Source organism: Xiphophorus couchianus, chromosome 11 (assembly GCF_001444195.1).
Source record: "Xiphophorus couchianus chromosome 11, X_couchianus-1.0, whole genome shotgun sequence".
In the NCBI taxonomy this organism is placed as follows: Eukaryota; Metazoa; Chordata; class Actinopteri; order Cyprinodontiformes; family Poeciliidae; genus Xiphophorus; species Xiphophorus couchianus.
Genome location: NC_040238.1, coordinates 20,945,893 through 20,971,447, shown reverse-complemented (window position 1 = coordinate 20,971,447; position 25,555 = coordinate 20,945,893). Strand labels below are relative to the sequence as shown.

Here is a 25,555-nt window from a genome sequence, read left to right as displayed (position 1 = left end):
TCCCCCATCTGCAGAAATATATCGCTCCCTGTTAGAAACAACCAATCAGATCCAGGAGGAGGGTCTTGGCACGTCCCATATGTTTGAATTTTCAAAAGGAAGCCAAACAATTTATTCATTTTTAAGCATTTTTGAGAAATTTCTCATTCTCAGAAACAAGTTTCAGGCCACTCTTTTTAAAAGAGCTTGCTGTATTTGGCCAAGTTTAATGAATGGATAAATAGCTTGCTTTTGACAAAAAAAAAAAAAGCTTTTAAGCAAATTTATACCATTGCTGAATAACATTCCAGTTATCAAAAGGTGACTAAACCAGTAAACACTACATTTCCTATTTTTATTTGTAAATCAATCAATAATTTTTATTTCGCATTCCAAATATACAGAATTTTGCTGGTCTATCACAACGTTTTAACAAAACATATACAAAACATATCCTCTTAAAATATTTATTGTAGGCAACCTTCTGAGTCCTGAGTCAAATATCACAGCACTGCGTTTGTACGTCATCTGAAATGCACGTTTAAAAGCCACACACTCAACACAGCTTAGGTTTCAAAATGATTTGTTTTTTTATTAATGTTAAAATAATTTTTTTGCAGATAACCAATTTTTAACCAATGCAATTGTTAAAATGATGCAGTTTTATACAATCGGTGAGTCTATATGAATTTCTAGTCAGAGCTGTAGATGTTCATTCAATTCAGAAGAAGTGATCCAGTGTGGTGCCAAGAACAGAAATGACAAAACATCAGATTCATCATCAAAATTTGACATTTTAATGGAAACTAAAACAGTGAACACGGGATTTTTTTTTTTTTTTAAATTTTTAAATTGACTATTACATTGTTCGGAATTTGAGGGTTATTATCATGCTTTTTAAAAAAAGTGACACTTGTTAAATTCAAAATAAAAGAAATTAAATAATCAGAATTCATTTAAAAACAGAAATGCCAACTTGTAAGACATTTGAGAAAGAAATGCTGTTGCCTTCAGGGGCACAAAGATGGGGAAAGGGGGAAGAAAAAAAAAACGTTAGAGGGGACGACAAAAAACGAACATCCAGCCTGCGTCTCCCTCTGTGATTGAATCCTCGTTTGTTCACTTTACTTGGAATCTGAAACAGCACCCTTTGCTTTGCTCTGAATAAAAAAAAGCCCCAAAATTAAAAATTAACCAAAAAAAAAAACATGTATGAGAAAATGACATCATAAAACAGGGACAATTTCAATCAGAGTACAAACACCACGTTCAGTCTTTCCCATTACAGATGACCAATGGGGGAGAAGGAAAAAAAAAAAAAAAAAAAAAGCAGCACTTTCGGTAGTTGTTTTCCCCTTTAAGAGTTCTCGCTCACACTCAGTATAACAATGTTCTCAAAGTGACATTCAGCTGCTACACAAGTGATTTTTGTTCACATATGAAAAGAAAAGAGAAAAACTCTCTGAACTCAGCAGGTCGTCAGGAAGCTTGGCTCTGACATCATCCGCTACACCCTCCCCACTCCCCACCTTTCTCTTCTCGCTCGATATCTAAGTAGTGTACCTTTGGCAAAAGCAGATCCAGAGATCCAGAACTGCACATTAGCCTCTTAAAACAATTGAGATCAATGGCGTCACAAATCAAAAATATATTACAAGAAACTCTAGATGCAGTGTATTTCAACGCTCCGCATTCCGCCACAACGTGTTTGGACAAACCAATAAAAGCAACGCATAGAAAGCCTGCTGGGAAACGCAGCTTTCACATTGGTGCTAGAAGGGGGCAACAACGGGATACATCAGCCTCAAAACAACTAAAAAAAAACAAAAAAAACATCTAATAAGACGAAATGTCTCGATTCCATTTAATTTACTCGTTTTAGTCTCATCTTAACTGTGCATCTACGGATAAGTAAGGTTACAACTCAATAAAAAAAAAAAAATCTTCAAAAACATGTTAAAATATTAACTTGTTAAAATGAGTCCAAATGAATCATTTGCTACTTTAGACATTAATTTGATAGAGATCTGGTACGCATCAGCAGACAGCAATCTGTCACCATTCGCAGTGATTTTGGCTTCAAGTTGCAGAAATTTGAACATAAGCCATGAATAAAAAAAAACACATTTAAAAAAAGCAAGAATAAATGCTCAATCAGCTGTGGCTATGTTGGAGAAATAAAGATATTAGCCAGAAGAAAACTGTAACAAAAAGTTGCACTTTTTTTTTTTTTTTTTTTACACAGAAATGAAAAAAAAATGGCACAGATATATGCTGGAAGCAGAATTTAAACAATCAAAATTGCTGTAGTTTTTCTCCTCCCTCCCCAGGCCTTCCCCTCACACAGGCACCTGAACGAAATACACCCAATGGAAGGAGGGGGGACTTTTTTTTTCTTTAATATAAGAGAAACTTGCATATAATAGGAAGAACTTGCAGCTCACACACACCAACCAACCAACATCAAGCCACTCAACCTGGAAGCCTGCATCAGCATCCTAGAGGTGATTGCACATCCTGAGGGGGAGGGGAGGGAAACAGAAACTCCACATGATTATGTTTTTTCTATCTCAACGTGCTGGCAGTGGATTCCCCACCCCAACCCCTCACTCTCCACCCCGCCTTTTTATAATTACTGATTAACCATCTACTCCATTGTAGGAACCTGTTTTTTTTTTTTTTTGGTTAGCAGGCTACAATGTTAGAAACAGCAGCTCTGATTTCCCCCAAACCAATGTGGTCTTCTTCAAACAAGCAGGGGGAGGGAGAGAAGAAGAAACAAAAAGGGGTCAATTTATTGTACTATAGTAAAAACACTTTCCGTCACCCTGCTTACCCACATTTATGCCAAGAAAAATCTGCACAATTTTTAATAGCTTCAGTCTGAACAATTTAGCGTCAACCTGATTGTGTTCATTTGCCCAGGGATTTATGTGCAGTCAGATTAAATTAAAACAGTAGCAAGCTGAGAGTTACAAAAATAATAATAATAAAAACACACACAAAGTAATGCTACCGGATTAAACACGCCTCAATTGCAATTTTCTTTGTTTGGTTTTTTGTTAGAGTAGATTCAGTCGTCCTCACTAGGAGAGCAGCATCATGTATGGGCCGCTATGAGCTTCACATCATGGCATGGTATTCAGGCAGAAACCCCCCACCCTCCAAAAACAACAACAAAACAAAAAATGGCTTCAATTTAAAACCAGAAATTCTATTCTCGTTTAAAAACCGCCTGTTTAAAAAGATCAATTTTGGGGCGTGCTGTGGTGGCGCAGGGGGTTAGCATGCCCCATGTTTGGAGGCCTTAGTCCTCGACGCGGACGTCGCGGGTTCGACTCCCGGTCCCGACGACCTTTGCCGCATGTCTTCCCCCCTTTCCTGTCTGTTCTTGTGAGTGTAAGCCCCGGCTTTCTACTAATTGACCAGCAGTATGCAGCAACAGGTGGGAGAGGGGCAGTGCTGCTACTGGAGAGCACTTTCTGATACATCCTTTCACAACTGTGTTGCATTTTGATACAGGCCCAGACAAGATGGACGTCGGACGCACAAAACAAAAAAAAACCTAAATCTGGGTATGGAAGTAAAATGGGAATCCAACTTGAACACTAAATTCCACATTCTGCTGAGGAAACGGTGGGAAGAAGCACTCGAGCCTGTTAGGAGGGTAGGAAGAAAACACAGGAGGCAGAAATGAACCAGCAGATGATTACTGTTACAGCCAAAGAAAACAGAGCGGAGATGCAATGTGCTTTCTAAGCAGTTAAAATCCCACAACAAGAGCCCAAAGTGGAACTGACATCCTTAGTCAAAGGTAAGTTATTTGGTGTGTTTTCAGAATATCGCATGAGACAGCAGTAGGACTCCAATTCAGCATTTCCAGTATGACAACATTACATGACAGGGGCCAATTGGCAAAAAAAAAGAAGAAAGAAAACATTGAATATACTCATGGCTTCATCAACACTACCTGAGTTATATTTAATAATTCTGTATTTAGCAACTATATATATATATATTTTTTTTTTCTGAAAAGTAACAGCCCAGAGCCATTCTTTTAAGGAGTATTTCTAGTGTTACATATAAATTTTCTCTAGTTAAGATAAAGGTAATTTGTTAACATAAAGTGCTATTAATTCACGATTAAACCAAATTAGATTTTCTAGACAAGAGGACCCCCCGAGCCCACCCACTTTCAGCTCCTTTGTGACGTCCTTTTCTGGAGATGTCCCCGCTGACCCAATCCATCTCCTAAAATCACTAGATGTAGTCAGACCTTACAAGTGAAGAAACAAAATGTGCAACAAAAGAGTAAATGCAACCGAAATAGATTTGAAAAACTAAACTGCAGGCTACGTAAGAACCTCCGATGAGGATTTTGTAACTCAACAAAACTCATTTTCCATGGAGGTATTGCACACCGGCTTGTGAAAACTTTGAAGACCTCCTTCGAACGTTCTGAGTTTTCTCTTTTTTTTTTGACAAAGCGGTTAGTTTGAGACCTAAGATGAAAGTTGCGATAAATGAGTTATTGTGTTTCTGTGGCAATGAAAAGGGACTCAAGTATTCCAGTAAACATGGGGGCAAATGAAGGAATTAAAAAACAAAAAGTCATTGAGTGAAAAAAAAAAAAAAAACATGCTAGGAAAACAATTGTAAAATGAAACATTTTTCTTTAACTGAACAGAAAATGTTTGTAGAGATATCCTGAGTGTTGCAGCTGAATAAAACAGAACAGCCAATCAGAAGCAATACTTGTTTGTTCTTAAACTCTGGGAAAAAAAAAAAAAAAGCGTGCATGATTTTGAATTTAAAGAAACTTTGTGATAATTTATGACCGTCTAAAGTGAAATGTAGCGAAGGCTTCAACAGAAACAGATTAACGGAGACCCGATGTTAAAACCTTTCAGCACACCAACTGAACAAACGTCGTAAAGGGGCGTGGCTTTCCTTCAAATTCGGCACTTCAGTACCTTAGCTCTGGGGTCTAACAGCGATGCAAATAATACTTGTGTTAGGTCAGCTGAAACAGCATAAAAACAACTGCGGTCCATAGAAAATTTCAGGGCTCTGAGTAGTTTTTTTTCTCTATAGAGTTTTAAGACAAGATTCTCCCTTCCCGGATGGAGCCTCACAAAAGTCCACTGCCGCCTTAACAGGATTGCAAAACACCTTTACTCTACAACTCAGAAGGCATTTCGTTAACAATCGTCTCCTTTCCTTCACCACTAATTCAAGCACAGATCTGTGTGTGGAACGCCCAACGTATCTACAGTGAACTCATTTGAATGAGTGAAGAAAGAAACCGACGGAGGCATCCCAACAGTTCGACAGGATAAAGGCTTAAGGAGGTGCGGTCCAAGACACCTGCCTTGGTGAACTCCCGAACATTATCCCTTAAAAGCCATGAGACGAGGACTACCACAGCTAGAAGTCGTTAAGGTCCATTCATCGTGTTGGAGAGGCACCGATCAACTCCTTTTTAATGTCCATCCAGAGTGTGTCTGCGTGTGTGTGTGTGTTTTGTCTGGTGCGCTCCCAAAGGAAAAAAAAAAGTTTCAATAAACCCGAGTTTCCAAGGAAAATCATGCTTAGCTATCAGTGTTTTCACAGTTGTCACTTTATCTGACAGGATTTTTTTTAAATTTTTTTACTTTTTCCAAGGTAGATAACTGCAGCACCCAGAGGAGAAGACAGTAAGCACTGGAGATGATCTACGTCACTGATCAGGTCCGTCCTTGGTCTCATCGTAAAACACTATTCTTTTTGGATCTACAGCAGAGAAGAGGCAGACAGTCAGAAACACAACAACAGAATTATACAAATGATCATAATGTAAATACATTTCACAATCATTGTTTTTAGAACTGCCAATAACATTGAAAACATTTGGTGTTGTAACAGTCTGCGCTGCCAGCTGGCTCGACTACAGAGCCATTCACCAGCAGGATATGGATTACACTCATCATTTCAACAGGGGTTTTGATTAGGATTACTGTTGAGTTATAACAAATCAGATCACCAGCATGTGATGCTACACAGCTACTCATGCACTGAAGTGTTTTTTGTAGCAATCAAAAGAAAAAAGAAGAAAAACAAGTGAGGATAGAAAAACGGTTCCCTTACCTTGTTTTTGCAAGTTGAAAATGGATTCCATTTCTGTTCAAGGAGAAAAGGAACATCAGTTCATAGCCCCAAAAAGTTTTTTATAAATATAAAAGCCAAGCAATAGAACAGTACAATCACATGTATGGTCATTCTGACAACACTCTTTGGTGTGGAAGTTTTTGATGAAAACTAAAGTACCCATTAACAAGCTCTTATCCATGTGGGCTGTTCATTCCGGTTGCCAAACAATAGAACGTTAAAGCTGAACCTATTAAAGCAAAATTACCTTATTTGATTCATTTATATATATATATTTTTAAAATCATTAAAAATATTTTAAAAGCAAGAGTCCAATTTTGTGCATTATGGGACAGAGTGGATAACAAAACATTGGTAATCTTTAAGTTTCATATTCAAAAAGGTGAAAGTCACAATTCTCTGTAAAGTGATGGTAGCCATGGTGACAACTAATAAGAAGCTAAAGAGTTAAAAATAAATCATTTTGTCGTTGCTTTGAAATATTGGTCAAATCCTGTTTAACTGTGGAGCTGTGCAACACCAACACCTCTCTCTCTCACAGTGAAACATCCTACATTTACAACAAACGATTCCCACAGCTCCAACAATGTCTCAATAACAGAATGATTTAATGACAAGAGCATTTTCCAATCTCATAGAAAGGTTTAACTTATTTTGAAATAATATTTTAGGGAGAAAAAACTTGTATGGGAATTCATCTCCAGGTCAGACCTTTATTAAATCTGTTTTAATACAGGTGCAGATCCTGTCAATGAACTAGAAAGTAATTGAAAAGAATTCAATAACTCAATTCACTAAGTGAGACATACAGATTAAATATACGCAGACAGATATTCATTGAGCTTTGTGTGAGCGTAATAAAAAGTATGCTTAATGTCTAGTTAAAATTATTTTCAAAAACTACCATTAATCTGACAAACATCAAAACACATTCAAAATATAAGATACATTTACAGACTTTTCTTTCCAGGTCATTCTAAGAAATTCTAATAAATCTTTGAGCAGAATAAGGTAATTTCCAAAGTAACTTTCCTCTCTTAAAACTTGAAATTCACTTAGAAATGACTAAGATCACATTTCTTAGTTCTCCATACAGGAACCATGATCATCTTAAAGTTCTTAAAGACTTTTTAAAGAGTCAACAAATGAAGACGCACTTTACAGCTAATGGGTGAAACTATGGGAGGACATATTGTTTATCGTGATAAATTTCTTATAAGAATTTTGATTTATCATTGTTGCAACAAATTTCAGTTATTGATAACAAAACTGACGGTATCATCGGAAATGTTATATTTACTATTTTCGTCAATAGTTGTTTCACAAGAGTATGAATAAATAAATGTGAATTCAAAAATAGAATTATATGCAGTTACTGTGTGCAGCTTAGTGATATAAATGTAACTTATTTAACTAAGTAGCATCTTGAAGAAGCTTGTAAATAGAAATATTTTTCATGAACAGTGTTTATGTTTGTATAGCTACAAATGCTGTGCCATGCATTCACAGCCATATAGTAACCTAAAAAGGGTAATAGTTTTTCTAGTATAAGTTTATTCTCACAATACTACCACAAAATATTGCGATAAAAGTTTAAGTCCATATCGCCCACCCCCTAGATGAAACGCGTGTCTGCCCAGAGCAGAGAGTGAAAGTTACCTTTAGTGTGATAGGTGACGGCAGCTTTAAGGTCAAAGGAACCCCAGCTGGACCTCCTGCCAACGTCTTTTGGGTGGATCTGTTCTTTAGAGGAACCGAACAGCACAGTGGTCTGCTGGCCCACTGCAGGCTTAGCACCGTTGTCTTTACTGGGGGCCAGCAGAGAAGAACCCACTCCCTTCAGCTCCACTTTCGTCTTTTCCTGAACACTTGGCTGCAGCTTGGTCTCCTCCTCGCTCGCCGTGCTGGCAGGAGAGCAAACACTGGATACTTGGCAGGGGGCACAAGTCCTTTTCTCCGCTTCTTGAGAAAAAGCTTCGGCTTCTAGAAATGGGCTAATGTCAAAGAGGGGCTGGGCAACCTTGGCTGGGACAGCCTGACTCCCGTTGTGAGAAGTCACAGAAGTCTGGTCCTCGGCAGGCACGAACCCGTTCCCTCCGTCGAGGGCCGGGTTGGGCTCGTTGATGAAGGAGAGCCCCCACTGGTTCTGGAAGATGTCCCCCAGGGCTTTCTGATTTGTCTGAGCAGCCGGTGGGTCGAGGTGGCGAGCGCTCGGGAGCACGGGTTGCATATTTAAAGGGTAGATTAAAACAGTACACTTTCTGAGCTCGCTCGCCTCGCCGTCTACGGGACTCGTCGTAGAGCTACAGCTACTTTCCAAAGAAGATGCTACATTCTCGCCACTTGGGACAGACGGGGCTGATTGAACACAACTAGCAGCAGGAGCAAAGAAGGTGCCCACGGACGGGCAGCCGTTCCCATTCCCAGGAACAGGACCGTTAGTAAAGCTAGCCGAGGTGATAGTTTTCATAGCAGACATGGGGACCTGGGACAGTCTCACAGGAGGAGGTGCTGCCTCTCCTCCGCCTTGAGCTACTTTATTGAGGTTCTCTTTTACTTTGCTTGCATAACTGATCTTGGGAACTATTTTAGCACTGCTATTGTCCACAGGAAATACGGGAGGGGGCTTGAACAAAGTCCACGAGTCCTCTTTTGAAGGTGAGGAAAGCTTGCCCTTGTGCTTTTCCTCTGCCTTCTTACCAAACGTGCCAGCTGCTTTACCTTCAGAGGTTTTCCTCTGAGGTTCGGCGACTGAAGTCTCTGATGCGACGGCCCGTTTAGCCGTCGTCTGAGCTTCTGCTTTGTAGCTGGACCGGAAGCCGTCGAGTCTGGACGCTGTTCCTTTCTCGGGCGTCTCGACACTCGAGGCTCCCGGCGTAGTGTTGCGGGGCTGCATGTCTCTCTCTTTGTCTTTCGTCACATTATCGGCACTCTTGGTGTTGCCGCATCTGCTCTTTCGTTTCTTCGGGGTGGTATATCCGCCTTCAGAGCCGCTTCCATCATTGTCCTTACTGGAATAGCCGTTAGTGATGAGGCCACAATTCACAAGCCCGTTCTGAAGCAAAGCAGAGTCTTTCTTGTTTGAAGGCTGAATCTCATAATTACTCAAATCCAGCGCCTTCTCCTTGTCATTTTTTAAGTCCATATTCTTCTTATGCTCAGAGAATTTGCTGCTCACTTTCTGAACAGAAATGTAGTGCTTCTGTGGCCCTTTCTGCTTCACATTTGAGTTACTTATGTGTCTATTACCATTGCTGCTGGAGGAATGGGACATACCAACAGTGTAGGGCAGGTGTGGATTTTTCTCCCCCTCCTCATCGTTGATGATTACATTTTTACTGCCTGCAAGGAAAAACAAAATCAGTTCAATGGAAATGGAGCACTGATCATTTCTTCTTTGCCTTTCTAGCTTTGGTTGTTTTTGTATTAGAAGACAACATTACGATACGAATCCAGAATACTATTAAAGTCACATTTTCCTGACTTCATCTCAAGAATTGGTAAAAAACAAACATCTTAAGTGTAGCTCTATTTTGTACCATTTTTTCCTTTTTTTAAGGGGTGTAAAGGTGAGTTGTCGTTCACACAAGCCTTGTGGCAACCTGTATCAACTTTGACAATTTTCATTAGGTCCGCATGGTTCAACAAGAATCAGAACGTCCTCTGCCAAAAAAAGGAAATAGTGTGATACTAAGCAAGGAACATCACTAAAATATTGAGTTTTTTTCCCCACTATTCTGATGGTTTAAAGGTTGAAGAGTAACCTGAGTCAAAGCAAGCACAATGAATATGTTGTTGATTGAGGATTACCAAAACTAGCAGGTGTTTGTTCTATATTTGCATATGGTTAATCTCAAAATCCATACACAAATAAAAAACAACTTAATATTTTGTAACTAAAATTATCAAATTCCTTAATTATGCTGGCAGCAATAGGAAGGTTGATAACTTCTGTTTTTTTAAAAAAGGCAGAAAAATAAGAACTCTGTTGTAAATGTTTGTGTAAATACTCTAAGATTAAGTTTTTCCCCTAAATTAATCATACCTTGGAATATAAAAATATTTTAGAACTTATATATAATGAGAGATTTGAGCCATTTTCCTACATTTATCACAATGATTTTCAAAGACACCTAAATCTAAGGAAAAATAATTTAGTACTTCGTGGTTTTAGCACATGATATGCATTGACTTTTTTTTTAGCACAAAATGGTTTTATTTTGTGTTAAAAATGAAAATAATAAAAAACCCATTCTTTTGTGGAGCCAAAAGAATAGTACATGTCAATGTGTTTATGCAATGGTAAAAGCAGCCTAAATGAAATCTGTAGGGCAGAAAATAAATGAAAGATTAAACATTTCCATAGTCACAGAAAACTATATTTATCCAGCAGTATGATCTAAAACAACAATTAAGACACATCTGAAAAAGATTTCAAAAAGGTTTGGTTTGCAGTTATTATAAATAGGCATAAAGATTTTTTTTACATTTGAAATAGCATGTAGCCTGTTATGTAGCTTCAAATTTGATGCACTTCAAGAGCAAGTGCAGGAAGGTAAACCCCATAGCTATATTTAAAATATAAATATAGATTCACAGTGAAAACTGACTGGGCCTTAGAATTGCTCAGATACAAGAGAACTGCTGTGTCAACATGGGACTTCCCACTACATAGTGTTTCTCCACCCTGATGTTTGTTGGCATTGCACACATGGGATTCTGTATGTAGCTAAACCACCCGGCCCCAGACGCAGTTGTTTGCTTTTTAGTAAACATATGCAAGTAAAAGTGACTGCCAGCTACTGTATTTTCGATGCTATCAGTTCAGCTGCGTGTCTTCATGCTGACCAAACAACACGCAAAGGGCCCAGTCAGGCCAGACGGCTAACGCTAGCTAACCAAGACCAACCTGCAAGCTCACAACAGTTGCTCGTCATGTCATTTCCACCAAACAGTTGCTAGAAGAAGAAAGTAAAAGAGTTTCAAATGAGGGGGGAAAGCCTCGGACTTTTTACGCCGTTCTCCAACTAGCCGGGTAAAGTGTGGCGTTAGCTCGCGCTGATATTCTAACATGGCCGACAGGAAATGGCAGCAGAGAAAATTCCAGCGGAGCCGGTGTTGTTTCCTAAGCTGGATGCGGACATGCTGGAGTCAAACACATCAAACTTTGGGTCGTTTGAAAGACCAGCGGGGATTTGAGAACACGGCGGAACCAGGAGGGGTAGTTCACGGATCCCTCCGGTTATATTAGCGAGAAGAAAACTGGGTGGTGAAGCCGGTGTACAAGGTCAATCCCCGATGTGTCAAAACCACCAGCGGCAGCAGCAACTGTCACGCTACGTCAGCTAGCATGCCTGCTAACACAACTTCAGGGCTCTTATCTGAACGTACCCGACGGTCGAACTACTTAACAGCTTTTCTTGTCATTCGTGTTAACGCCAAAGCGCTAGCTAGCAGTCTAAGCCCCAATCACGTTAGTTAGCAAATGCTAGTCAGCTCGCTGACATTAGCCAACTTTTCCGGATGGCCCAACCTGTTTTCTTCGCCTGCGTTTCCTGATGCTGGCACTGGAACTGGCTCTGATCATGTTTCAGACACGCCGTGCGCTGGATGGAGCTCCGGTCCTCTCCGTTGTGGTGGTGCTGCTGCTGCCTGTCTTGTGCCCGATCTTTGGGCTGTTCCTCCATTGAAGTGAAGAATGTCGGGCTTGTGCTCCCACAGTCAGCGCGTTAGCTCACTGCACGGCACAGGACAGTCCAATCACTGCCAGAGTGAAACGGAAGCTATTTGAAGCTTCTGTAAACGTCAGCAGTAAATGGCTAAAAATGGCACTGTTTTTGGATGGTCACAGCTCCTAAAAAAAAAATCCATGTGTAGAATTTATGTAGATGATCGCACGGGATTTTTTTTTTTTTTTGTTGTTGCTGTTGCAAGACTTTCTTTGTGCAGCTGTTTAAATTGTCATTATTCGTGATAATAAAGAGCGACAGACATTTCGGAATCTTTTTCAGTGTGGAGAAGGATCGGGGTGGGGTTCGTGTAAGAGCCAAAAATCATATGACCCGAGGCGCTGCCACGTCTCCAGCCAGTGGACACACTTTGGTGGAGGGTCACGTCGAGAACAGCCCCTCTCCTAAAATGGAAAGGCAGCATATTGATACTGATAATCTCATAAGATGTTGTTTAAACACAAAATTGACACGGGAGGCGGTGGGGGATTATATTGGAAAAAGTGTTGCAAAAAATATTTGGATACAATTAAAAGAATCTGTTTAGACAATAAACGCTGAAAAGCGAAGTCCACAGTTCAACAAACTAATTAGTGGTTAAATTAATATTTTAATCTGACAATTGAAATAAAACCCGTCTATTGTTATGTATATCTAGGATAACAAATGTTTTAATTACAAAGCTTAAATATTTATAATTATAAATAAATAAGTGTGAAAACTAATACAATTTGAATTAAATTCATTATGTTCAAAAAGCTTAAAGTATATTATTTAAAAAATGTGTCATGCTTACATTCCAATAAATATGTCTTAAGGCCAAAACATTTCTAATTGGAAGAATTTGGACGTGCACAACTTGAATTTATTACATTTGTCAGCCTTATGTATCACAAGTAGTGGGCGGAGCTGAGATGAACTGCTCTGCAAGTTAACCAATCAAGTGTTAGGGTTATTTCAGCGATCGCAGTTAAATTATGTTTTAATGAAGGGTTAAAAAGATCTGAAGTAAGATTAATACTGAAACAATTCCATTTAAACTAAAAAAAAAAAAAAGTAAAATGTAGGTCACACGCTAACGATTTTAAGTTCATGTTTAAAAATTGACACGTTTATAAAAATATTCAATTACTAATATAAAATATATATATTAAAAAACTGATTCTCATTAAAGATAACACCTAAGTTTTTCACTGTTGCATTTGTGAAAAAGTAAAACCATCCAGTGTAGAAGTGAAGTTTACAATAATCAATTTTGTGATTAGTTTAAAAATATGTAAATACATTATTTATATATATGTATATATGATTTTAATTATTTTTAATTATACTAAGAAATATACTTTTTGTCTGATGAAATAGTTAAGACACCCCTCTTTCAAGTCAACCTGGACTTTTACTTAGCCCAGGTCTGGACTTTTGGTCAGTCTGTCCTTGAAATGTTTTTGGGTCTCTGTGATGTTGCAGTGACTCAAAACCAGCTTTAACTTTAATGCTTTTTTCACAGATGGTCGTCATTATATTATATGGGCGAGCTTTCTGCATGCTGAACTTCTGACAGTAATAGCTAAACCCAGCATGATTATATGTCGACTGAGGTTGCATGTGTAATGTGCATGTACTGTATATGTTTTGAAAATACCGCCATCTAGTGGTTAAAAGAGGCCTGTTGAGTTTCAGGCTTAGTGCTGAGTGAGAGAATCACAGTGCAGTCAACAATTTCAACTTTGTTTTTTTACGATTTCTGCTATATCTGTTTCAGGATGAATTTTTTAATAGAAAAAAGAAACAATTAATGTGAAAGAAGCTAGACTTCCAATCATTCCCTCGCTGTTAAAAGAAAAAGAGGCCCCTCCTATTTCTAACAGTTTCAAAGCTGATGTATGCAGCCTTTTTGTCCTGCTTTGGTATATATGCACTTGACGACTGCTTTTTGATCAAATATTTATATGTCTGCTTCATTTACAGGCTGGATTTCTATTTAAAATCTGAGGCTTCTAGAGAAACACTGCCGGTATTTGTGTAAAGATCTGCTTCTTTTCCAGGATCTTTAAAAATAGAAAGTGACAGAAAGCAAGCCATGGTTTTTATAATTCCAGATGTATTTGGACTATTATAGTGAAAAGCAACAGAGGACTTCTGTATTATTTTTGGCTCAACTAAATATTTTTATTGTTTGAAGAAGAAAGAAACTCCATATGTTTCAAGAGACAGATTTATTTATAAAAATACAAGTAAAATGATTTGTTCAGTGTCAGTGGAAACTAAATATGATGCACATTTTCAAAGCTTGCCTCTTACAGAGCCATAGTTTATCTTTAATACTTCAGGACTTAATTGATTTAAAAAATTGATTGCTCTGGGTGCATATTTATTTATAAAGAGACATATATAGTTTTGTCTTTAACAATGATAGAGTTCATGTTAGGGTTTAGTTTTGGAACCGATACATTATCCCAACTAACTGGTCAAACATTTAAAAAAACAAATCGTTTAAATCCATAAGATATTTCACAAATATTAAAATTCCCAGGCCCATACCAGCACAGCTGCAGAAGTGAACCTAAATGCTATTTAAGTTTTATCACTGAGTGGCAAAACATAACAATTTCACACTAATACTGGCAGTCCTGTGGATGATGTTTAATAAACCATCCATCCATCCATTTTCAGTGCACCCTTGTCCCTAATGGGGTCGGGAGGGTTGCTGGTGCCTATCTCCAGCTACGTTCCAGGCGGGAGGCGGGGTTCACCCTGGACAGGTCGCCAGTCTGTCGCAGGGCAACACAAAGACATACAGGACAAACAACCATTCACACACAAACACACACCTAGGGAGAATTTAGATAGACCAATTAACCTAACAGTCATGTTTTTGGACTGTGGGAGGAAGCCGGAGTACCCGGAGAGAACCCACGCATGCACAGGGAGAACATGCAAACTCCATGCAGAAAGACCCCGGCCGGGAATCGAACCCAGGACCTTCTTGCTGCAAGGCAACAGTGCTACCAACTGCGCCACTGTGCAGCCCTATGTTTAATAAACCTTAAAATTTATTCTGCTATTGCAGCATAGCTTCACATAACAATGTAACAAAAAAATAAAATAAAAAAATCAAACCTTTGAGTGCATCTATTGAGTGGGTGAAAAAAGTTCGGCATAAAGAAATGAAGTGAAGATGTGTTAAATGCATTTTGAACAAAGTGGTTGATGTTACACTTATTGTCAGCCCTGCAGCCAAAGTCTTAGTCTTCATTAGAGAAATCTACCACAGCATTACTTACCCTCCACCGTACCTAACAGTGGATATGAGGTGCTTTTAGAAAATAGTCATCCTTTGTTTTGTGCCAAACCCTCAAGCGTTTGTTTGGGTGAAGAATTTGCAGCTTGAGATATTTTTTGATCTTACATTAAAAATTGGATTTATAATAAAATATGAGTTAGATTATACTACTGTAATAAAATATTAATTTTATTGCTTTTACACACGTTTACCAGAGGTACCAGCAAGTGTGGAGGGCCCTTGAGTTGAATAAGTGCACTGTAAAATGTACTGACCTGATTTTACAGCATCCAAACACAAGTGATAGAGGAAGGTTATACACACACTGTAATCTGATATGCAATGCTTACAAAGTGCAAATTAAGTGCAAATCTCATCAAAAGAAATAAAATAAAAAGAAAAACCCACACGATTTGTTTTATGATAGAATTTTTCAGTGGCACTGCACATGCAGTCCGACATCCTCTGCGTGGCTCAATAAATGCCGCTCAGTCTGCAAACGTTTCACGTTCAAAAGTCCCTGGCGTGATCACGGTGGTCAAAGAGTGAACTGGAGGTCCTCGTGCCGTAGAACTTTGTAGGTGAGCCAGTAGAGCACGTTAAACATGAGGAAGCTCATGGGGAACACGGCTCTGGAGATGGTGTCGATCCTCTTCGCCCGCTCCACGAAACGCCGCTGGATTTCATAAAAACCTAAACCGGGAGGCAAGTCGGCGAAGACCGGCGTTGCGTCCATTTCCGGGGCGCTGGACAGGGAGAGTCCAATGCTCTGGAGGAGAAACCCTTGCTGCGCCAGCTCCTCTTCCTGTGGGGAGGTACACAAAACACAAGATGGAGCACAGTCGTTGGGATTCAGCCTGCGAACGTGACTGGCAATGAGGCAGCAGGTCAGGACGTACCCTGGCACAGGCACTGCACCGCTGGGTTGCGCTCCCATGAGCAGCATTGTTTCCTGGCGTGGTGTTTCCCTTCCCCTTGCCGTCACTGCTTCCCTGTTGATGGTGAACAGACAGGACATGACCCTAATCACTAAACCGCACTCTGCCTTGTTAACAGAAGCGTTCTGTAGGTTGAAAATATTTAAATATGTTGATAAATCCGGCCTCTGCTGTCCACACCCCCATCTCAAGAATTATTCACATCACAAGATGGTTTTGACCCATGTTGGATCCCTGCCTTTTCTTCTCATATTATCGGGGGGTAAAACCGGAAGAAGCTGAGAACACACTGTCTGCAGTGAAACAAGGTGAATTGAATTAATTACAGGTCAGCGCTGCCTGCGTTTCCCAGTAGGAGTGCAGCATGCAGCTGAGCTGTGGCTCTTGCGTAGCTGGGCACAGTGAATAGCAGGTGACAGCTGCCCTGGGGGCTGTGTGGGTGGGCTGTACTCACAGCTCTCTGCTGCTGCTGCTGCTGCTGCTGCTGCCGCTGCTGCTGCTCTTTAAGCTTCTTCCTGAGTCTGAAGAACTCCTTGTGCTGGCGTGAAACGAAGTTAACAGCTGCGTACTCCAGCAGCGCGGCAAACACGAAGAGGAGACACACGGCCATCCAGATGTCTATGGCTTTGACGTAAGACACCTGCCAGACCATGGGCGTTGCATCCGTCGATTAGTATTAAGACTGTGTGCAAAAGCTGATGGCAAGTAATTCTGCAGAGCAAACTTGATTTGACACCTTTATCTCTTCATTGTGTGTGTTTACTCATTAAATACTTTCCCTTAGAGGAATAAAGGTTACCTATAAACAAAAGGATAACTTTGCTTACCTTTGGCAGAGAGGCTCTGGAGCCTGAGCTTTGTGTTGTCATGGTGAGCACCGTGGTGATTCCCAGACCCACTCTGGCCGGCGCGGCGTCCATGTTGATCCAGAAGGACACCCAGGAAAGGATGACGGTGAGCAGGCTCGGTATGTACATCTGGATCAGGTAGTAGCCCATTTGACGCTCCAGGTAGAATTGAACCTCGATGCAGGTGAATTTACCTAAACAAAGGAGGAGTTAGGAGATTAAACGGTTACAGAAGGAGCAGGTCGCTACAGCTGAGTTATTTCTTTAGGCCAAATGTTGTATTTATACAGTTGGGACTGTTTGGTTGTTTTTATCAGACGTTGAGTGAAAGATTGTGAGTCGGGTTGTTGAATGTTTGACAGAGCCAGAGGACTAAGCAACAACCTGGTAAGACTTCACTGAAACTCTTCCACAGAATGAAACAGCAAATGGTTTGATGATTAAAATTATGATGCACAGAAAGGTTCATGTCAGGGTTGGTATTATTGAATTTGGTCTTTTAGAATAACAATAGCTTTTTACCTGCTCAGTAGTTGTGCTAGAGATGATCAACATTCACGTTTTAACCAACGAATGGATCGTAAAATCACTTTTAGACAGGCAATATTTAGCACAGTGTTAATTACGAAGTTTGTAATTCATATTAATTCCTACCTGACATTATGATGTTGTCTGTATTTTCTTTAATCGGATCATTTCTTAAACGTTACACATTAGTTTTTTAAAAACATTTTTTGTTTTACAAATAAAAATCTAAAAAAAGGTTAAATGCATTTATATTCAGCCCTCTTTTCTGTGGTACCCCTATGTGAAAAACATCCAGTGAGACCAATTGCCTTTAGAAGTCACCTAATTAGAAAATGGAATCCACCTGTGTACAATTTAATTACAATAACCAAAGAATTGTGAAAACCATGTATAATTTTCCATCTATTTCATAATTAATGTGCTGCGTTGTGCTGGTTTATCTAATTTATTCCCAAAAATTAATGCAACAAAAAGCTAGAGCTGCAAAAAGAAAAATAAGAAAAATTTCCAAGGGTGTGAATACTTTTCCAAGAAGTTGCATGCCAACTTGCTCTATATTTGAATCAGCACTGAGATTAGGTTAGTTTTAACCCAACAGGCACTGTGCACCAAGACTTTATATCATCAGATTGCAATATACTGCGTACCTGTGTTGTAGTTCTTGGTACAGTAACCAAGACCTTTCTCCTCTTTCAGCACAAACTGGGGGAGCGTCAGATCATCGGCCACCTGCACCGCTCCGACATCCAGCCACTCAAAAATAAGGTCGTTCATGGTGTAGCCAACTAGGAAACGCAGAGAAGCTGCACAGTGAGCAATAAGTTCACTGACCAAATCTACACACAATTTCTGGTTTGGTCTGCCATGAGGGATGAACTCACAGCTCTCCAGCTGCATTATGCATGTCTGGCTATCCATGGGGAAGTTCTTCAGATCCATGGGGCAGGAGAGAGTGAGCGTCAGCCTAGAAGTCAAAAAGCAGCAAAAATGTTGGAACGATTTAAGCAACAAAAAGGGTGACAACCCAACACTTGCAACAATACTTACATATTCCAAAATACAACTGAACAATCAAAGCTGAAGATTTAAAAACATTTTGTAAAACGCAATAAAAAGATTTAATAAATTAGAGTTCCCGTACATTTAGTCTCAGTATCACACCAGGTCCAGATCATTAAAACATCCATGCTATGCATTTTGAATGAATAGGGCAATAAACATATTTATACTATTATTACTTTTTCTTTTGTTGGGTTTAGGTTTATGTTTCAAGTTCAAAGGTTACATGAGAAGTTCAGAAACCGGCAGGAAAGCTGATGGCTTGGCTCATGTCTCTCGAAGGTGCTAACGGAGCTTCAGACAACGCCTCTCGTGTCTGTTGTTCTAATTATAACTCAGTACCATTACGCTACATTTCACCACTGCTTCAGCGGCTCTTTACTGACCTGATTTATTTTGCCCGCAGTTATAGTTTGACATGAACTTGCTCATGTAGTGTTCTGGACAGTACAATTACTAATGAACTGAACTGGGGTGAGAAAATCCTCTCGCAGGCCGTGCAGCATTCTCAGAGGTTTTGATTAAAGCCGCGGGAGGCGGAGGCTCACGTTCAGATTTGAAATGAGGGAAGAAAAGAAAAAAAAAAAAGCACAGTATAACCTGATGCTGTAGAGGACGTTTCCATTCTGGAATATCCGGAGCAGTTTGTTGTCGGTCGTAACTTCATGGAAGTTTGCTCCCTTTTCGTTTGCAAAGAATAGATCGGGTTTCCAGATGGAGTCCAGCATTGAGGGGTCTAAGTCCAGGGAGTCATCTGGATACTCCTTATAGGCAAGTCGGGGGTCATTCCACTGCTGCCGTAGAAACACATTTAGCCGGTAGTCCTAACAGTAGGAATCAGATATGAAAGTAGTCGAGACATGCAGCAAAAGTGGCAGTACAAAACCTACAGCATGTTGCAAAAATGTTTATTTAGCTACACTCCTTAAACTTTTTCACATTTTACAGAAACAAACTTCAATCTATTTTGTTTGGATTAACTGTGAAATATAAAGAAAATTATGCATGATTTTTTTCTTTTTTTACATTTGTATAACAAAATATCTGAAAAGCAGGGCATCTATTTATATCTGACCCCATTTTCTATGGTAGGCCTAAATAAATGCCTTCAAAAATCACTTAATCGGTTAGAGTCAATCTGTGTACATCAACAGTATTAATACATCTGTTAGCATTTTAGTAATATCCCAAGCTTTGAATATCTCACAGAGCCGTTCTACCTAAACCTAAACCACTATGAAATAAACAGCCAGAGCTGCAATTGAATGGTTTAGACCAGGGCTCTGCTACTTTACAGCCCAAAGAGACATTTTTGCGTTAAGTACATCAAAAAGCTAAAAAAAACCAAAACTGGTTTAGAGCTGGAAATCTGTTTTTGTAATTTTTAAAGAGCAGCTATTTTATTCCCATTTTTAGGTTTTAACAAAGGAAAGCATAAAAAAAAATCTAAAGGATGATGCCTATGTGTTTTGATATTTTCACATAATTTCCAGTCAATATTAACTAGAAAAACAGATCTAAAAAAAAAAAAAAGACTTGTACTTTTAATGTCATTCTGTTGTGGAAATTACATGAAATCATTCCATTAAAATAACAACAGAAAAAATCTTTAAATCCATTTGTTTTTACATCTATTTTTGAAAACTTCAGTTGCTTCTTTGTCTTTTTTTGTTAGTTTATAAGAGCCAAGGTGGCACTTGCAAAGAACCACTTGCGGCCCTGGAGCCACAGGTAACAGACCCCTGGTTTAGACCAAATCATAGTCAAGCGTTTGAATGGTCCAGTCAAAGTCCAGCTCTAAATCTAGTAGAATATCTGTGGCAAAATGTAAAAAAAACCTGCTGTTTACAGTTGTTCTCAATCTACAAAGTATTGACTTAGGAGAGCTGAATGCAACACTTTTCTGAATTTTATTTCTGAAAGAAAAATTGCAAACCATGTGCGACTTTCTACCCACTTCACAAACATGTGCTACTTTGTGCTGGTCGACCACAAAACAATTCTTATATTAATTCTTAATTCTTACATAGATGTTTGTGATTGCAGCATGACAAAACGGGGAACACTTCAAAAGAAATAGCACTGTACATTTCTAATGAGATTTAAACCTTTTTATATCTTGCACAGGTGTAACAAGAGCACTATGAAAATTGAAAAAGAAAATCACAAGCACACAAACTGTCAGCGTGAAAACTGTCATAAAGACCAACAAACAAACCTAAGTGCTCTTAAACTGAGTGCACTTACCGTTTCAGCCTAAATTTTTCAGGCTTTGCTTAAAGGTATTTTCTGCACAAAGTTTTTTACTCTAAGCTTGAATAAATTAGCACATGCAGCCATCTCAAGACGCTTGCATGCACCTAATAAATTATTAATGTGTTTCTGTGTGACAGAGACCTTGTGCATACAAATAATTTTAAAAAAAGGAATCGAAAGTTGTGCAGTGAACTTAAGATTCTGCTCAGAGGTAACTAATGTAACTTCATGTTTGAAAGTTAAGTAAAGGGTAAAATATCAAATAAAAAATATTGTCAGAGCTTGTGGTTCTTTCTGATTAAAACCCAGACTTAAAGTATAGGTAAAGTCCTTATCACATGTTAGATATAAAGGAAAGCAATGTGTAATGCTAAAACAGATTTTTACGTGTTATCTAAAGAGAACAAGATTAACAAGAACAAAATGTATTTTTAAGTTTTGTGGAAAAAAACTGATTTTTAAAAAAAAAAATCCTTGTCTTCATTCATAGACCAAACTTAATTTAAAAATATAGATTTTTTTTAGGACCACACTTAAAAACAAAGGGCTCTGCTTGCAAATTTATGTGCAAATGTATCTCTTAGCCAACATTTTTAGTGCCACAGTCTCCATTGTAATACCTAGCTTAAAGTCTTTGGATGACTGTATCTTGTCCTTAACTACCATAAACAAATAGCAAAAAATTACATTTGTGACTTTAAAATATTTGGCCAAAATGTCATTATAATGTGTAGTTTACTGTATGCTGATGTATTTGTAGAGTAGTATTTCTTTGGGTTCCAAACAGAAGTTTACTCAGATGTTCATTACACACGTGCAAGTTGTTAACTTGAGTCTTTTAAGGGTTTATTCAAAACATTGTCTTTCCTAAGTGTTTGGAGGTGGATGGATGACACTTTTTATAACTTTAATATTTTTTTAAATCAAGAATTGTATGTACAGGTTTAACTTTATAATTGTTTTTTTATGTGCATTAGTTCAAGAATAAACAACCACCTTCACTAATATTTAGATTAATGTCCCTTACCAAGTTGCAGACATCGCCAATCGTCTGGCATCATCCTGTCTAAACATTCAACAACTTATTGAACATTTTGTGGCATTTGTTGGTTTTCTGGTATGGACTCATCTTTTATTTGTTAAATGGGGTGATGGCTAGAGCTTTATCCATCCCATAAACATGTGATGTATGTTTAGGAGAAGGGTGTCCAATGTACTGCCTGATGGCGGCCCTTGGAATAATACAAATTTGGCCACCAGCAAAAGCCAAATAATTTTTTAGAGCAGGATTCTCACAGGAAAAAAAAAAAGCATATTCATAAAATGAAAAATGTTTGGTATAAGTGTTAGTCTTTTATTCACATTTTATTATAATTTTACAGTAAGCGGGACCACAAACAGCATCAAACTTTGCTAAGCCTAAAAAGAATAGAGTAAAAAATCTAAATGAACAAAATAGAACAATAGTAAACTGTCTTTCTTTTAATGAAGCAAAAATGTTAAATTTTTTTTAACATAGCCTACCTTGTATACTTCATTAAAATAAGACGTTTCTTTTTGTGCAAGAATAAAACAAATATTTATTTCACAGTGAAGGAGATTAAACTTTAAAGATTTAGATATAGGCTAAGGACCTCACATTTGAAACGAAACAAAGAAGAGCACAGAACTGACTCACCATGGTTGTTTCAGTGATGGATCCAAAGCTGTTGATGAAGATGTTGCATGTGACGTTGACAGGAGGACCTGACAGAAGCAAACCGTCACCAAACATCACCGAAAAACACTTTCCCTAAACACAAAACGATGTTTTCTAAGCAGAACACACAAATTACCGGGACCGACAAGAAGCATAGCTTTCCTCCAAAGTAACATCTGCTTGTTACCTCCACGTCGGGGCCATGTTACGGGACTAAACAGGCACATCTTATTATGTTGTCATTCCTGGTACACTCCCGTTGGTGTAATCCATCTGCGGCCCACTGACGGGATAAATATTTCAACCGCTCTTTTCCAGATGCAATAATTTATTGATTCTGCTTTAGTTACATTAGTGTATTTATAGCTAATCGGTGGGAGATTTACCCAGCATGCACTGACGGGGGGGGGGGGGGTGCGGAGCAAACATGAAATAAATATGAATCTCGACCCTGGAGGCTAAAGGCGAAGCATGTCAGAGGGAATCTGCTGGCTTCACTCACAGACGCTGCTCAGGACTGGACTGAAATAGGCCTGTGGGGTAACATGCAAGGATGACTGCACACTTGTGACAGAGTAAAATCGTGATGGAAAAGAAAAGAGAATCCTAACTCAAGGCTGTGGGTCAGCGGGGAGAACAGTCACAAGCCGCGATTAAGGAGAAAACATCCTCGCCTGCAGAAATCTCCCCACTCTTGTTCGTCTGTGAGTGACTTTGTGCTCCCTGGCTGCTCAGATCGCTTCACAAACGGGCTGCTCACACCGCAGCGCTTTTACCTTTGAAATTGGGTCTGATGCGAGCGTCGTAGCCAGATGTTCGCCCCATCAGTTTGTCCAGAAAGTCAGATGGAGAGGGAGGCTTGAGCGCTCTGCTGGGGAGCTTCATCTCCTTACAGAGGGCAGATCTGGCAGGTGACAGGACAACCCGAAGAATATTTGACCCATTTCTGCCTCTAATAACATCTAAAGTCTTCAGTTTGACTTTAAAGGGGCATTTCATGCACACGTTTTAAGCTACGGCAGGGATTTATTTTTAATTAAATCATTACAAGGGCGGGTTGTTGGGGCGGCTGCTCAGTTCCATGTAGGAAGCTACTTTCTCCTGTGGAAAACAACTCCAAGTAACACAAGGGATCTTTCACTTCTCATATCATCTTAAAACCTGGCTCTTGGAAAGTCTAAAATGTAAATATTTAGAATATGTAAACATATATAGATTTTATGGTTGTTTTTTCTTCTTCTTTGCATTTATTATTTTTTCTTTAACCTGCCAATGGGAGTAGATGGAAATTAGCCACCTGCCTATAATCTCATGTACTTAGATGTAAATGCTCAATAGTACATATTATCCATTTTATATATATAAACTTGAATAATGTACACACTTGTCTTAGTTTACCAACCAAAATCTTAATGAAATCACCTCATTTTTTTGTCTGTTTCTATAGAGTACCCAGGCATTCTACATGGCGTTTACCTTGGAAAACATTTGTCCTAATTGGGGATAATAAAATATTTAACTCTAGCTTCCTCTGTGAGTAAACAGAACTGTTGACAAGCCTCTCTCTGTCTGAGAGGCACTTGGCATCATCTTGTCAGACCGCATTAAACGCAGTAGTAGGCACACACTCCAGTAAATACACTAACCCTAAAGGCGACTAAAACATTCCCACAAAGCTTTTCTTACCTGGCTTGTAGGAAAATGACAAAGCAAGCCCAAAAATGGCACCAGTTGCTTAGAAGCATTCCTGAGTACCGGATAAAGCGGATAAAGCAAGAAAAAGAAGAAAAGCTGAAAAAGGAGAAACAGGAAGAATGCAGGAAACTTCTTCTTCTTGTGGCTGTCCTAACAGGGCTGATCCGGCCAACAGATGAGCCTCTCTCCCTCAGAGCAGGTGTAAAGTACAGGAAGCTGCTGCTGCTGTATAATTTAAAATCCAAGGGAAGTTTTTTTTTTTCTTCCTCCTCTGTCTGTTTGTGTGGATGACTTCAAGCTTGAACTCTTTTTTTTTTTATGGCCATGTGATTGCTGAAAGAATTACTGCAAGAGTATTTAAAGGAACAGTGCGGTTTTTAGAGCAGTCTGGCACCACGCTGCGTCTTCTTAAGTTTGGGAATAATCAGGATTCTGGCCACATGAGAAGAATTAAATTAAATCGGTAGATAAAATTAATTGCAAAACATTTTAAATTAGTATTGAAATTTTTAATGCATCATTTTCAAATAGTAATACAGCAGCCAGGTTACCATTTATCTACAGATTTGAAATAAAATTGACAGCATCAAAGAATAAAATAAATAAAATAATTTTGACTTTTTAAGTCTTAGGCAACCATTGAATTGTACACGCCTATAGGGGCCATGAAATAAAATAAAAAAAATAATGTACTGTTATGCGATAACCATGCAGCATCTACATTATCTGAACTTTAAACAATGACCATATTATATAAAAAAATAAAACATTTGTTGTACTCTTGTGAATTGCTGTACAGCATTTAATTTCGTCTAACTTACATGCAGAAGGCTAATAAATTCTAAAAATAATTTATATATGTAGCAAATATGATGTAGTTGATTCAGATTCATTCCAATAAAAACCAGAAAAGTTTTGAAAAAAAAAAATCACAAAATAATATTTTTAAGTCTTAATATAAAATGAATCTTCCACAAATTAACGTACGGATTGCAACATTGACGATGAATGCTAAACATTTGTACCAAATAACTCGTGAATCATTGTTTCAGCTCAAGCACACATCCACTTATTTATTTCTCCCATGTTTGTCTTTAGTATCTGGTTTACTCATCTTTTAGTTTTTTTTGCAGGAAAATTTAAAGCCAGATGCTGAAGAGAGGAGAAGGCGGCGGTTGCAGCCACTTACTCGTGTAAAATCACAATCAGGCAACGCGATGGGACGTTATGGCCGCACGCGTTTGCCTCACATTTGAAAGCTCCTTGTGCACTTCGTTCTGGAGCCCACAGTGTCAAATGAGATCAAGGATGTGTGAGAAAATGAAGCACGAGAACAATCGAAAAAGCAAGAAGCCCAAAGTGGGAGAAAGGGAAAAAGAAGAAGAAGAGGGGGA

At 38.8% G+C, this 25,555-nt stretch overlaps 2 protein-coding genes across 3 annotated transcripts; both read right to left on the bottom strand.

Moving 5' to 3' along the window:
- Positions 1-545: 545 nt before the first annotated feature.
- On the bottom strand, positions 546-12,149 carry nufip2 (nuclear FMR1 interacting protein 2). Of its 2 annotated transcripts, none has more exons than XM_028031825.1 (4): positions 11,660-12,149; positions 7,786-9,468; positions 6,106-6,138; positions 546-5,751 (listed from the first exon to the last, which is right to left on the bottom strand). In XM_028031825.1, the coding sequence occupies exons 1-4, from the start codon at positions 11,811-11,813 to the stop codon at positions 5,699-5,701; spliced, it is 1,923 nt and encodes a 640-aa protein (XP_027887626.1). In that variant the 5' UTR covers positions 11,814-12,149; the 3' UTR covers positions 546-5,698. The 2 variants fall into 2 exon arrangements, with proteins under 2 accessions (XP_027887626.1, XP_027887627.1); XM_028031826.1 differs by having other exon boundaries at positions 11,036-11,799.
- A 3,157-nt stretch (positions 12,150-15,306) lies between these two features.
- glra4b (glycine receptor, alpha 4b) lies at positions 15,307-23,668 on the bottom strand. Its single transcript, XM_028030566.1, has 8 exons — positions 22,446-23,668; positions 19,112-19,335; positions 18,334-18,416; positions 18,100-18,237; positions 16,904-17,118; positions 16,531-16,716; positions 16,038-16,130; positions 15,307-15,943 (listed from the first exon to the last, which is right to left on the bottom strand). The coding sequence occupies exons 1-8, from the start codon at positions 22,539-22,541 to the stop codon at positions 15,677-15,679; spliced, it is 1,302 nt and encodes a 433-aa protein (XP_027886367.1). The 5' UTR covers positions 22,542-23,668; the 3' UTR covers positions 15,307-15,676.
- Between the last annotated feature and the right edge of the window lie 1,887 nt (positions 23,669-25,555).